Source organism: Gekko japonicus, unplaced genomic scaffold, assembly GCF_001447785.1.
Source record: "Gekko japonicus isolate JY-2015 unplaced genomic scaffold, Gekko_japonicus_V1.1 scaffold2560, whole genome shotgun sequence".
Taxonomy (NCBI): Eukaryota; Metazoa; Chordata; class Lepidosauria; order Squamata; family Gekkonidae; genus Gekko; species Gekko japonicus.
In genome coordinates this window covers 120,044-132,532 of record NW_015177093.1, presented here as the reverse complement: position 1 = coordinate 132,532, position 12,489 = coordinate 120,044, and the positions used below count along the sequence as shown (strand labels likewise).

At 42.0% G+C, this 12,489-nt stretch overlaps 1 protein-coding gene across 3 annotated transcripts in view; it reads right to left on the bottom strand.

Moving 5' to 3' along the window:
- GPSM2 (G-protein signaling modulator 2) overlaps window positions 1–12,489 on the bottom strand; it is a 64,203-nt gene that overhangs the window by 17,800 nt on the left and 33,914 nt on the right. For all 3 annotated transcript variants that reach the window (XM_015428274.1, XM_015428276.1, XM_015428277.1), the window contains 4 exons: window positions 9,384–9,526; window positions 6,124–6,247; window positions 5,021–5,136; window positions 2,907–3,062 (listed from right to left, as the gene is read on the bottom strand). In XM_015428274.1, coding sequence (XP_015283760.1) covers window positions 2,907–3,062; window positions 5,021–5,136; window positions 6,124–6,247; window positions 9,384–9,526 — 539 coding nt within the window. The remainder of the gene's footprint in view (window positions 1–2,906; window positions 3,063–5,020; window positions 5,137–6,123; window positions 6,248–9,383; window positions 9,527–12,489) is intronic.

Here is a 12,489-nt window from a genome sequence, read left to right as displayed (position 1 = left end):
AGCGCATAGCCAGCAATATAAAAACCATAAAAGTAAATTACAATAGCCAGATGGTACAACTTCCAGAGTACAACAAGGTTAATAAGGGACGGCATTGTACAATCGTTTTGATCACTAAAACCAGACTTAAGAATACGCTGCAATAAAGCACAGTAAAAAAGAATAAAATAAAAATGACAAAAGTAGCAGTAGAAGTTAAAATCAAGCAGTCCTAACCCAAGTGACAACCAGAGCACTGATGAGCTTTTACAACCAAGGAGCAAAATTTCGCAATCTGATGGAGCGCTGTATGTTCAAAGTTAGAAAACAAATTCTCTATCTTATCCTGATCTGAAGTGCTAGCCAGAAAAGAATGAGGAAGTGACTACCATGGAATTTGGTTGAGGATGGGAAAATTCTGAATTCTGGTCCAGTTTCTTGGACTCTGTACATGTGGTCCAAGCGACGTGTAGACACTGGAGCCGATGATGGTTTATCCCACGAGGCCTTTGCTGCCTGTAACAGGACCGTAGACATGGGGAGTGTGATAGCTGTTGATGTATCTAGCTGGACGACATCGAAGACGGCATCTGTTACCTGTGGATGTGGTTGTACAACTGAAAGTCCAAGGGAGTGTGCTATTCTTTTTATAAGGTCTCCATAGGAGGTTAAATTATCAGACAGAGATATAGGTTATCAGACAGAGATATAGGCTACTGCCTGGTTAGGAGACGGTTGGTCAGGGGAGCTATGGACATCCGAAGCCCCTGTATCAGAATCCTCATCCACAGAGTCAGAGGAATCAGGCTCTGGCAATTGTACTGGAGTAGTTTTGATCTGACCAGTCGGATCTGTTGACGGTGGGCTAGGGGGACTGGGAGGATGATATTGATCCAGTCGATGTCGAGGAGGGTCATCAGATGGATGATCTGGAGGATGGGAGAGAGATGCTGAAGGCCTCGATCTATAGGGTGACCATGACCTGTAGGCAGAGTAATGATCCCAATCAGAGTAACCTGCTGGAGTCAACCATGGCATGGATGTGGGTGGATAAGCCCCATAGAGATAATGCAGTTGGCAGTGATCCCAGGAGAGAGCCGGAAGTGGTGGGGGCAGGAAGACTCGTGGGGATCTACTCCTAGAGTGGGAGCATCTTGGAGACAGTGTAGGGTCTCGTCTCCGTGCGCGGCCCCTATTAGCCTGATCATTGATATCAAAGGGCCAATCCTCGGCAAACAGACGGGGAGGATGATGTTGAGTCCTTTTAGGGATCTGTCGATGCCGAGCTGCATCGATATCGGCATGGCACTCTGAGACCGTCGATGTCGAAGACTGAGCAGAGGGAGAGCGATCCGTGCTGGGGGGGGGCTGAGGATCTCGACATTATCGATGTTGGGAAAAGGACGCATATCGACCAGCGTATCATGATCTAGCTGGTGTATGGGAGAGTCCAATAGCTGGATGGTCGGTATCGGTGGAGCGACTGGAGAGTCCGATGCCGATACTGCCGTTGGAGTGGGGGGCACATTAGGGGCATTACCCGGTGCAGTACCCGCTACATTCCCAGACTTCGCCGTCTTTAGGGTCTTAGAGGAGCTCTTTTTGGCGGACTTGTGTTCTTTACCCGTCTTCTGTTTTCTTTTCACGGGCATTGACGCCGAAGACTGCGCCGTCGGTGCCGAACGCTTCGATGTCGACTGAACGATGTTGGATGAGGGCTTCGAAGCTGGAGCCGTCGATGTTGATGGTCTTACTGGGACTTCTGAGTCCATGACTGAAGCGGGATTTACCGCCGATTCCAGTAACACTACTCGGAGTCGCGCCGCTTGGTTTTTTTCTAGTTTGATTGGAAAACTTGGCGCAGTGTCGACAGGACTCTGGTCGGTGCATCTCGCCAAGACAAAAAATGCAGAGGGTGTGGCCGTCAGGTGGAGCGAGCTTACTGCCACAGCCCTTGCTTTAAAAAGCCCCACTTCTCCATAAAGTAAGCAAAAACGGAGAAGAAAAGGCGGTGGCGGGGGGGAGCTCGAAGGCCAGAGTGAGGTAAACGAAAAAGGTTCCCCCGAAACTAAACAAAGTTCTTTTTTTTTTGGAAGAAACAACAAAAGAACAAAGTTAGAAGCGAAAAATAAAGAAAACGAAGAGCTCTGAGGAGAAAAAAAGCTACCGATCAGACTGATGAAAGGAAGGTGCTTCCAGCACGGCGGAAAGAAAGGAACTGGCAGGATGTCTGCGCCCACCCCTCTGGGCATGCGTGGTGGCGTTCCTGTGCATGCCCAAGGTCTGGGCGCGAAAATCCATTAAGAGCTTGCTACAATGCCGATCAATCCAGCGCATGCGCACTGTATGGGTGTGAAGCACAGAGACTACGTCGAAGATCTACCAATTTCACAGACAAGATCTATAAGTTTCACTCCAAAAGTTATTTTTAAATTGCAGGAAAGCAGAAGACACAAACTACCATTAAAGTAGCATGCACTGGTTCACATTAACAGTGTGATCCTACGCAAAATTACTCCAATCGAAGTTGGCTTAGGCTGAAGTAACTGCATAGGATTACACTGTAAAATAATTTTTTTAAAGAGGAGATTATAGCCCACTTAAATATATACAAAATTTCATTAATGTAGAATTTGAAGTAAAAATTAAATCCTATCTTGCAGGAATTTCAACTGGGATTCAAAGAGCTCTACAAATAATTAAGCTCAGAGCCCCCACGGTCTTCCTAGTATTTTTCATACAGTAGAAGGCAAGCCACTTCTGAAACATAAGGGACTTTCAAAAGCAGTCTAAACATCTACTGTTCAAAGAAAAAACCCCTCAATCCTGTACTCATATGAATAAGAATTTCTATTACATGATCTTAATTTTATCTACAGAAAAAGCAGCTATTTTAATATACCACGATGTACTGAAAAAAATATTACCTGTCATTTAGTTCTTCAGCAATTGCCAGGTGCTTTAGGTGATAATCTATAGCCTTTTCATAATCTTGAAGTAACGTATATGTATTTCCAAGGCTGTAGCAAGCTTGTGCTTCTACAGCCCTGTCTGTAAGCTGCCGAGCAAGCTGTAACGTCTTCCTAGAAGGAAAATGAAATCGATACAATCTCCACTTAAACCATATAGTGATCAATATGTCTGTACACAGCAGGTGTTGCTGAATTTTTTTAAAAAAATTATACTATCTGGTAATGAGATTCCTAAATGAAAATTATATTCTATTTGTTTCCAAAGGTCTGCAAGTTCTCCTTTGTTTTGATAAATATAATATTGGGCTAGTCTTGTGGATTAAAACAACAGGAAGTGGAGAGTAGTATAAGTGCACACTGCTCAAAATGAAGGAAATAAGCAATGCGTTCCCGCAAGAGTTGGTATTTGTTCATAACTCATCAGAAATAGGGGTGAGTGGTATAGTGGCCAACTTTGCAGGTGGCACCAATTTATTCATGATTGTGAAAATCAAAGGTGATTGTGAAGAGTGCCAAGAGGATACCTCCAAATCAGGTGAGTGGGCAACAACAAGGCAAACAAGGTTCAATGTAAGTACAAGGTAATACACACTAGAGCAAAAAATCTTAGATTTAAATATGTGGTTATGGGTCTGAACTGGCATCCTCTTCATCTTGCAGAGGATAGTTCAATTAAATATTAACACATCTTGCAGCACTGATGAAAAATACATACTCTATGTTGAGGATTTTTAGGAAAGGACTGAAAATAAAGCAAACCATATTGTAAAGACCATGTGCATATACATGTAGTGTGGCCACTGTGTATAGTGGTCACACACCATGTCTAAAAAATCCCAAGATTTTCCAAAGCTGGAAAAAGTGCAGGGAAACCCACAATTTAGTGGATGAAGCATTTTTTTTCTATGAGAAAAGGCTAACCAATGTAGGGCTTCTCAGTTAAGAAAAGACAACTAAAAAGGGCCAATATAGATGTTTATAAAAATTGTGCATGGTATAGAAAAGTAGACAGCTGGAATTTTTTCTCCCTTACCCCTAATACTAGAACTCAGGGGCACCTACTGTAGTTCATGACTTGGAAGGATAGAGGGCAGTACTTCTTCACTCTGTAATTGTGGGATTTACTTGCCAGTGGATGTTATGGTGTCCAGGAGCACAGATGGCTATAAAAGGGGATTAGACAGATTCATAGAGGATAGGTCCATCAATTACTGTTACATACAGTAAACTTCTAACAGTGCTGAGAGGCAACATCAGTGAGGCCTTGGCCTCTATACCTTGTTGGTTGGCTTTCCAGGATAACTTGCTGTCCACTGTATAAAACAGGATGGGGGACTATGTATATGGACCACTGGTCTGAGTCAGCAGGGCACCTCTTGGCCCCTAAATTTTGCCTATGCATGGAAAAACCCAGAGTATGGTTTCAAAGAGCCTTCATGAAAAGATGAAACAGCTACTGCCTATGTTTATCTACAGAATTCAGTGTTGACATTTCTCTGCTTATTAACTGAGAACATTAAAGCTTAACAAATGCATCTGGAGCCTTGTGTTATACATACGGCTAATAAACCCTAATGTAATAATGTCTCAACTTTAATCTACTACCTCGCTGCACTATTTCACCAAGTGACTGGGTGCTAAAGCATTTAACTAGTGTAGCTCTTTTCTTACACCATGTGCCCCAATATATCACGAAGAGAAATTTCCCCTAGTTACACTAGATGTTTGTTACCTTGCTTCACATCTGAGCCATGGAGCAGCAGTTTGTGTCATACTGGATGACTGTATCTAACTAAATATCCTTTTTGTTCTACAAATGTCATGAGCACTAATGCTATAATCATTCCTCTCTGCATTTCCTGTTTTTAGATGTCAGAAACAAACACCTATGTTTATGATGTGAAGAAGTGTTGAATCCTCAAACATTGAGCTGCAAATCCAATTTGATGCAATAGCTTAATCTAGGCACCTTAACAAGCCATATAATTCTTTAACAAACCCCAGTTTGCTAAAGTCAGAGCAGCTTGGATAACTTTATCCATACTGTATTAAGAAATATGTTGACTAACTTGTAGTATTCAGCAGCAGTTTCAAATTCCCCAAGGAAAATATAAGCATTTCCTAGATTACTGTATGCTCTTCTTTCTGCAGCTCTGTCACCAAATTCTTTTGCAATTAAGAGGCGCTGAAAGGGGGAAAAAGTCATGTGGTTAAACTGTTGATTTCTTTTTAAACAACCAAAATAAAAGAAAATACAGACACAAGCTTTGACGCTAAGCCCACACCTTCGCTGCCATCTTCGATTTATCCTCTTTTAAACTACCAAAGTAATGAGGAATCTGTAGGCCCATTACTGTGTTCAGGAGGAGGGAATAGATCCTCCCTTAATGGCTTGTGCACCATGATGTTATGCCAACTTCTTAACAGGCCAGCTTCTAGCCTCTGAAACAGCACCCCATTGCTTTACTGTTTTCCTTCAAGTTCAGTTTTTTTAAACTACTGAATGTGTTATAAACCTAGATTTCCATGGATTTAGACTGGAGTTAATTCTGTTTATGATTGCACTGTAAGGATCCCAGTTTTCTGATTTATCTTTAACGGAGCACAGAATGTAACATTAATGAAGAATGGTAGTATTTATGCATCCCAAAGAAACAGCTGTATTTGCATCATTAGGGTTTTCAATAAGAAGCACATAATGTAGAACACTGAAGACTCTAAAATCTGCCTATCCATTTATCCCTTTATCCTTCTTTCCAAGAAACTCAGGTCGTTTACAGACAGACCCACCCTCAATCCCCACAACAATCCTGTAACAGATTAGGCTGAGAGAGTACCTGCCCCAAGGAGGTACTTGGGAAACCACCCTGAAAGAGTGGTTGAGCAGTGGAACAGACTGCCTTGGGAGGTGGTGGATGCTCCTTCGCTGGACGTTTTCAAGCGGAGGCTGGACGACCATCTTTCGGGTATGTTGTAGGGCTATCTTTCGGCTATGCTCCTGCAGTGTGCAGGGCGTTGGACTAGATGACCTGCAAGGTTCCCTCCAACTCTAACATTCTATGATTCTATAAGGTCACCCAATAAATTTCAGATCTGAATGGGGATTTGAAGCCAAGACCTGCAACCTTAATCTTATCACCCTAACCATTATACAATGATAGCTCTCATGTACCTGTTCATGGGCCATAACAGCACTCCTGAAGTTGCCCAGAAGATAATGAGTATTGCCCAGGTTTCCATAAGCACGTCCCTGGGCTGCTCTATCACTCAGCTCAGTCACTATTGTCAAGTTCTTCCTATTTAAAACAAACAGAACAAGAATCAGATGAGGTTAATGTTGAAAATTATTCAGATGGTAGTAAATAATCTCTGCTTTCTTTTGTTACAAGAAAATTTAATTTATTTAGTTCAGTTAAGCCCTGTATTTCTTCTCAGTGGACACCCAAAGTGGCTTTCATCATTCTCCTCTCCCCCACTTTTATCTTCACAGCAACCCTGTGAAGTAGGTTGGGCTGAGGATGTGTGACTGGCCCAAGGACCCCCAGCAGAGTGAAGATTTGACCCCGAGTCTCAAAGATCCTACTGTGCCATGCTAACCACTGCATCATACTGGCTCCCTCTATATAAAATAGGTTTTATATTTATAGGACTGGCTTTATGTCCACAGTGAGGCAATAAATTTTGCCAATAAACATTAGGAGATCATGTTCACAAACTTAGAAAGGCTCTGATCCAAAGAGCTAAATGTAGGAAGCTCTATTCATGCAGCAGAACACTTATCGTTTTCAGTAGCATCAACACAAGCCACCCCTGAAATTTAAGAGGAGTTGCAGAAGTGGTCTTAAAACAGAATGAAGATTTTTTGATAGAAAAAACAGGTGAGGGGGGAATGTGTGCACAAGGTGCTGAGCAAGAAACAAGAGATAACTGGTGGGTTGGGAGAATTAATATAAATAAACTCTGAGACCTCTACTTGTTTAGCATATGCCTCATTAGAGGTATCTGAAATAAATACAAAAAAATTACAAACCTTTAACATATTAAAAGTCAGGAAAAAACTTGAGTACATGAAGAAAATCAATACAGGAGCATTTCAATTGCTAAACATCTAAGCCAGGGCTCCCCAACCTTGTGGTCACCTCTGGAATTCTGACATAGGCTGGTGGGCACAAACACAAAATGGCTACCAAAGAAGGTAGAGCCAACCACAAAATGTCAGGGAGTGAGGTTATATGTAACTCTCATAGTAGATATTTTAACATTTCAAGCAGAAGCTCTGGTTGAAAGGACGCCTTTTAAGATGAACATATTGTTTATTAGCTTGCATACACACAGCTTACCTTCAGTAACACTGTGCAGAGCCTTGTACTGTGGTGGCAGCTGTTGCCGAAGCAACATTTTAAAAAAATCTGCACAGCTAATCAGATCTCCAATGGCCAATCAGAAGCCCAGCTGGGCAAAAGCCCCATTTGGCCCTGCTAACTTTCTAAAAATACTTTGTAAGTGCCAGGAAAGGCATTGGTGGGCAACATGGTGCCCATGGGTATCATACTGGACACCCTGGATCTAAGCATATAATATTAGTGGATGTGAAACATGCAGAGATCTCTGAGTTGAATTATAATTAATTCTCCTACTGCATCGTCTGTTATTTTTTTGCTTCATGCATGATGCAGTCCTTCTTTTCTTGCTGCACAATGTTCTATACGTGCCTAAAGATCTGTTTGGGTAGTTGTCAATGTCTGGTCAGTTTGGAAGAGAAATGATTAACTGAAACAGCATCCATTTCCCTCCTTACCACATAGTAATACTCATTAAAAACGGAGGGGGTGGGGAAGAGGTGATTTTTCCATTCCAAAAATGGTTGAGTGAATCTATGTTATAAGAGAAGGGAGTTCCCCGGTAAGATCCACCAGTCTGCTTATACAGATTTCTATAGCCTGATTTATCAACAACTGACAGCAGAGCTAATGTTTGTTCAAAATTTGAAAGGCAAAACAGAAACACCCTTGCTTCAATTCTGCCTTTGTAAAATAGGATAGGATTTTCTTTTCCCCACCCCATCATAAATAAACAGTGGTGAATGGAAATGGAATGCAACTGACAAGACTGAAGCTGAATCTTGATAAAGCCAACAGTTCACAAACTGAACTAAGAAATTATTTAGAAATGGGAAAGAATTACTGTAATTAATGGGGTTCAAGGATCCCACCTGTGAGGTGATCTTACATTGACGGCTGAATCTAGAATCCAGATGGCTGCAGTGATTATGAGAATTTTTATTTTCTTTGCCATCAAGTCAACTTCTGGTGACCCCTAGTGGGGCTTGAAGGCAAGGGATGTTCAGAGGTGGCTTGCCATCCACCTGCCTCTGCATCACGGCCCTGGTATTCCTTGGTGGTCTCCCATCCAAATAGTAGCCAGGGCTGGCCCTGCTTAGCTTCCGAGATCGGGCTTGCCTGGGCTATCCAGGTCAGGGCAACTATCAGCATTTTCCCATTACCTCCAATTGAGGGAAAAGGCCCTTTCAACCAAATTTAGAGCTGGTGGCAGCCAGTGTTCCCTCTAAGCTGAGTTAGTGTGAGCTAGCTCACAGTTTTGTAGCCTCCGGCTCACACATTTTTGTCTTAGCTCAGGAAGGATGGCTCAAGAGCAAACTAATTTATACAGTAGCCAAATTGCTTGCTCTCAACTTTAATGCCAGTAGCTCACAAAGTAGATTTTTTGCTCACAAGACTCCACAGCTTAGAGGGAACATTGCTGTCATGCTTTTCTAAAAGCTAGTTTTTGACAATCAATGCAGTGGCTTTTAACTTTATTTTTGTTCTCTGTTTCTGAAATCTGTTTTTGCACGCTGGTCTTAACTATTTAATAGCCCACCTTTTCAGACAGCAGAAAGTAAAACGTATGGTTTTTAAAAAAAAATCCCAAATAAGGCTGCTTTCACATTTAGATAACTATTGGTAGAGTTCTGGGTGCTGTGCATTCACAGTTGCAATGGAGCATCCACACAAACCTCCGTGCCATTTCTTATACCCTACCAGAGGGCTTTTAATTAGTTATAACAGTGTACCATTCGCTGTTTTCATTTTTAAAAGTTCCTAGACTTTTTCATTGTAGAGTTATAAGGGAAAATACTGGCTTGTATCCAGCGATGTGGAAGCAGAAACATGAACAGCAGTTGTGTTTGCACCAAGATCTTGTGCAACACCTCGTACTGTCCTCCCCTACATATTATGGTGCCCAGAAATTGGCTGAACAAGAACAAAAGATGCTCATCATGCTGGTTTCAAAAACAGTGTTGCAGTAAGGAAGCTAAGGCAGAGCAAAACATTTGTGGGAGACAACCTAAAGTTCCCAAAGGGATTCTAGTAATTAAACTGTATCAAGTCTACTTAAAAATATTATTTCATTAAAAAAAATGTTACTTACTCATAATAATCTGCTGCTTTCCTCAATGCAGCTTTAACATCGTCTGGGAATTCTCCTGGATCATGGGTGCCTGTACAGGCTACACTTTTACCCTTAGAGTGATACACGTTTCCAAGGTTATAAAGTGCTCTTGCTTCACCAACCTACAACACAAATATAAACACTTTGGAAATGAATCTAAAACTACTGCCATACAAGTATTTAAAGACAAACAAAGCATGTTTCTCATATATTAAAATAAGGTATCAGCACATATGAACAGTCAGTCTTGGAATTCTGATGCATCTTTTAACCAGAGTATTGTATAAGTAGAATACCTTCATTTGAAAAAATATTTATCAAAGTAATATCATGTGTAATAAACTTCTTAAATTTTGGCAAAATTAAGAGGGCAGCTGACAACTCTGACCATTCTGGAATGACTGATCCTGGTAGTTTTGACAAAGACAGAGGGGATTGAGACTTGTAAATACCAGAGCTCTACAGGAGTACAGAACAGTTTCATTGTGCTAAATGAGGAGCTACCCCCAACAAGCTTCTGGAAACTCATTTAGAATTCATTTCGTTCAGTACAAACAGGCCAGATATATGCCACCTGTGGTTGTAGAACTAGCTATATGTGCACAAAACTAACTTTTAAAAAACTGGAACTCTTAGGAATTTGCAAAGTGACTTCAAATAAGAATCCATATTCTGATGGTCCATTTCACCTATTCTCAGCAAAAAAGAGGGATGGGAAATGTTGCCACCCATCTAAAAAATAATTAGGGAGGTACTCATAAAACTAGAGCTGAGATACCATTTTTGTCTTCTACACAGCAAATGCAAAGCACTGGACATAAGCCAAGAAATGTCAATGCAAACAGCACCTCAGCATACTTTCAGTTTCATTTTTCGTCCATGTGTTCAGTTATACTTGCTGGCTAAAAATAAACATGGGAGGTGGTGGGAGGAGGGCTGAAGTCGGTGCCTACGTGCTGCCACATTTCCCACCTCAGCTTTTGCTTGGGGAGTCCCACGAGTTTGTAAATTAGTTGGGTTATTTGAACTCTTTCAGAGGGACGGCAACATGGTATAAGCCTGATCTCATCAGATCTCAGAAGCTAATCAGGGTTTGTACATGGAAGCGAATCTGCAGAGGAAGACCATGGCAAACTACCTCTGCTTCTCACTTGCCTTGAAAAACCCTTGCTGGAGTCACCATACGTTGGCTGTAACGTGATGGCACTTCACACACACACAAACACACATTTGAACTCCCCTCTTTCCTGGGCAGTGAATATCATGCTATCACCCACAATATAACACAGTAGGGTTGCCAAGTCGTTTATACTCACCGGCGGGGGACTGTCCCTGGGCTCCGGGAGTCGCTGCGGGCCGTGTGCATGCGCTTTGCGTGCGCGCTGCCTGCACGACACAGGAAGTGACGCATGACGTAGAGCACGTTGGGGGTGTGGCCCTGATCAGCAGAGGGAAAACCATAGAGTTTTCCCTCTGTCGATCGGGGCCACGCAGCCACGCAGCACTTCGGGGGGCGGGGTTCCCCCCGGGGCCTGATTCCGCTGCGGCGGAAATCGGGCCTCCAAAGCGGGGGTTTACCCGCCCCCACTTGGCAGCCCTATAACACAGTATAGTGGCTAGAATGTTAGGTTGTGGGTGCAGAGGTTCAAGTCTCCACTCAGTACATCCCCCAAAAGGACCAAGAGAAAATATGTACATGTATTACCAAGTAACAATATTCAATCAAGTGAATTACTGTAATGTACACAAAACATTAATGTATCAAATATCAATTTTAACACTGAATTGAATGAAGAACTATTTATACAAATCCAGGATAGATTTGAAATACATGTGTTATTCTTGTCATGTTTTAACATTTTGTGTACGTGATATTTATTCAACAGATTATTGTATTCATTCCTGGCAATACATGTGCATGTTTTTTCTGGGTTCTTGGGTGGGGGCAGGGTGTACTTTTCTAGTTTAAATTGTCACTCAGCCACGAAGCTCACTGGGTGACTCTTTCTACCCTATCTTACAGAGTCATTGCAAGAAAGATCATGTGTGCTTCTCTAAGCTTCTGGAAGGGCAAGATTAAAAAAACAAATAAATGGGTATAGGATAGCTTCTATCAGGCATCACTGCAAACAGATATCAACCCCCAATCTTTATAGACTGGCAGAGACAGTCTTGAAGAAAACATTAATAGAAAGCCTGAGTAGGAGAAAGTTCATTGTAGTTAAGTTTTTCCACTGAAGGATATCATGAAGCCAAGAAACTCTTCAAAGTGTAAAACTTGATAGATTTGTCTCTTCAAAATCAAGTTTTAATAAAAATTGCTAACAGGTAGCCTACAGAACTGCTGAGGAACAGAACATGCTGGCAGAAAAGGTTTGCAACTGAGATTCCAAGAGAGGCAGTGGACAAGCTTCAGGGCCAGGGCAAGGGACTGCTCTGCAGCCTAAACAGCCTACTGTTCCTCTCTCTGTTCTCTAAACCCTGTTCCCTTAGTGACTCTCAAGTCCAAGTTTCCTCTTCAACACCTATCCTCTGCCAAAAAAGTCAACATTTATTTTTTTCAAATCCTTGTTTAAAATATTTATATCTTGCATTCTTAGTTGGATTAGTTACTATGGCAACGATCTATAACCTAAAGGAACTATTTACATCCACATACACTAGGGAATCAGATGATTTGTTGGGGCTCTCAACAGTTTTCAACCAAAAAAACCCCCTGGTTCCATTTAACCCACCAAATAAAGCAGCTCCATATTGTTCTGTTGTGGGATGTAGGCCTTGTTATCGCCAAATCCTAGCCCCCATCACTCCCAGGCCTGGAAATGCCATGAGTTTGGCAGATGCCTAGAGCAATTCTTCAGATCACAGTGAGGTTTAGGGGATCCACCTTTATTTGCCAAGGTCCAAGTGCCCAAGGACTTTCCTCCCCAGAAGGATGCTTGCTACTACAAACTATAGGTTGCTGCCAAAAAAAAAACGCATATCCTCTCTGCTCTGCTTCATTTATCATCAACAGAAAACATCTGAAGAGGTGCTGGGACAGCTTCATAGATGAATTGTTTAGAGTAAGCTGTCCTGGAGGACT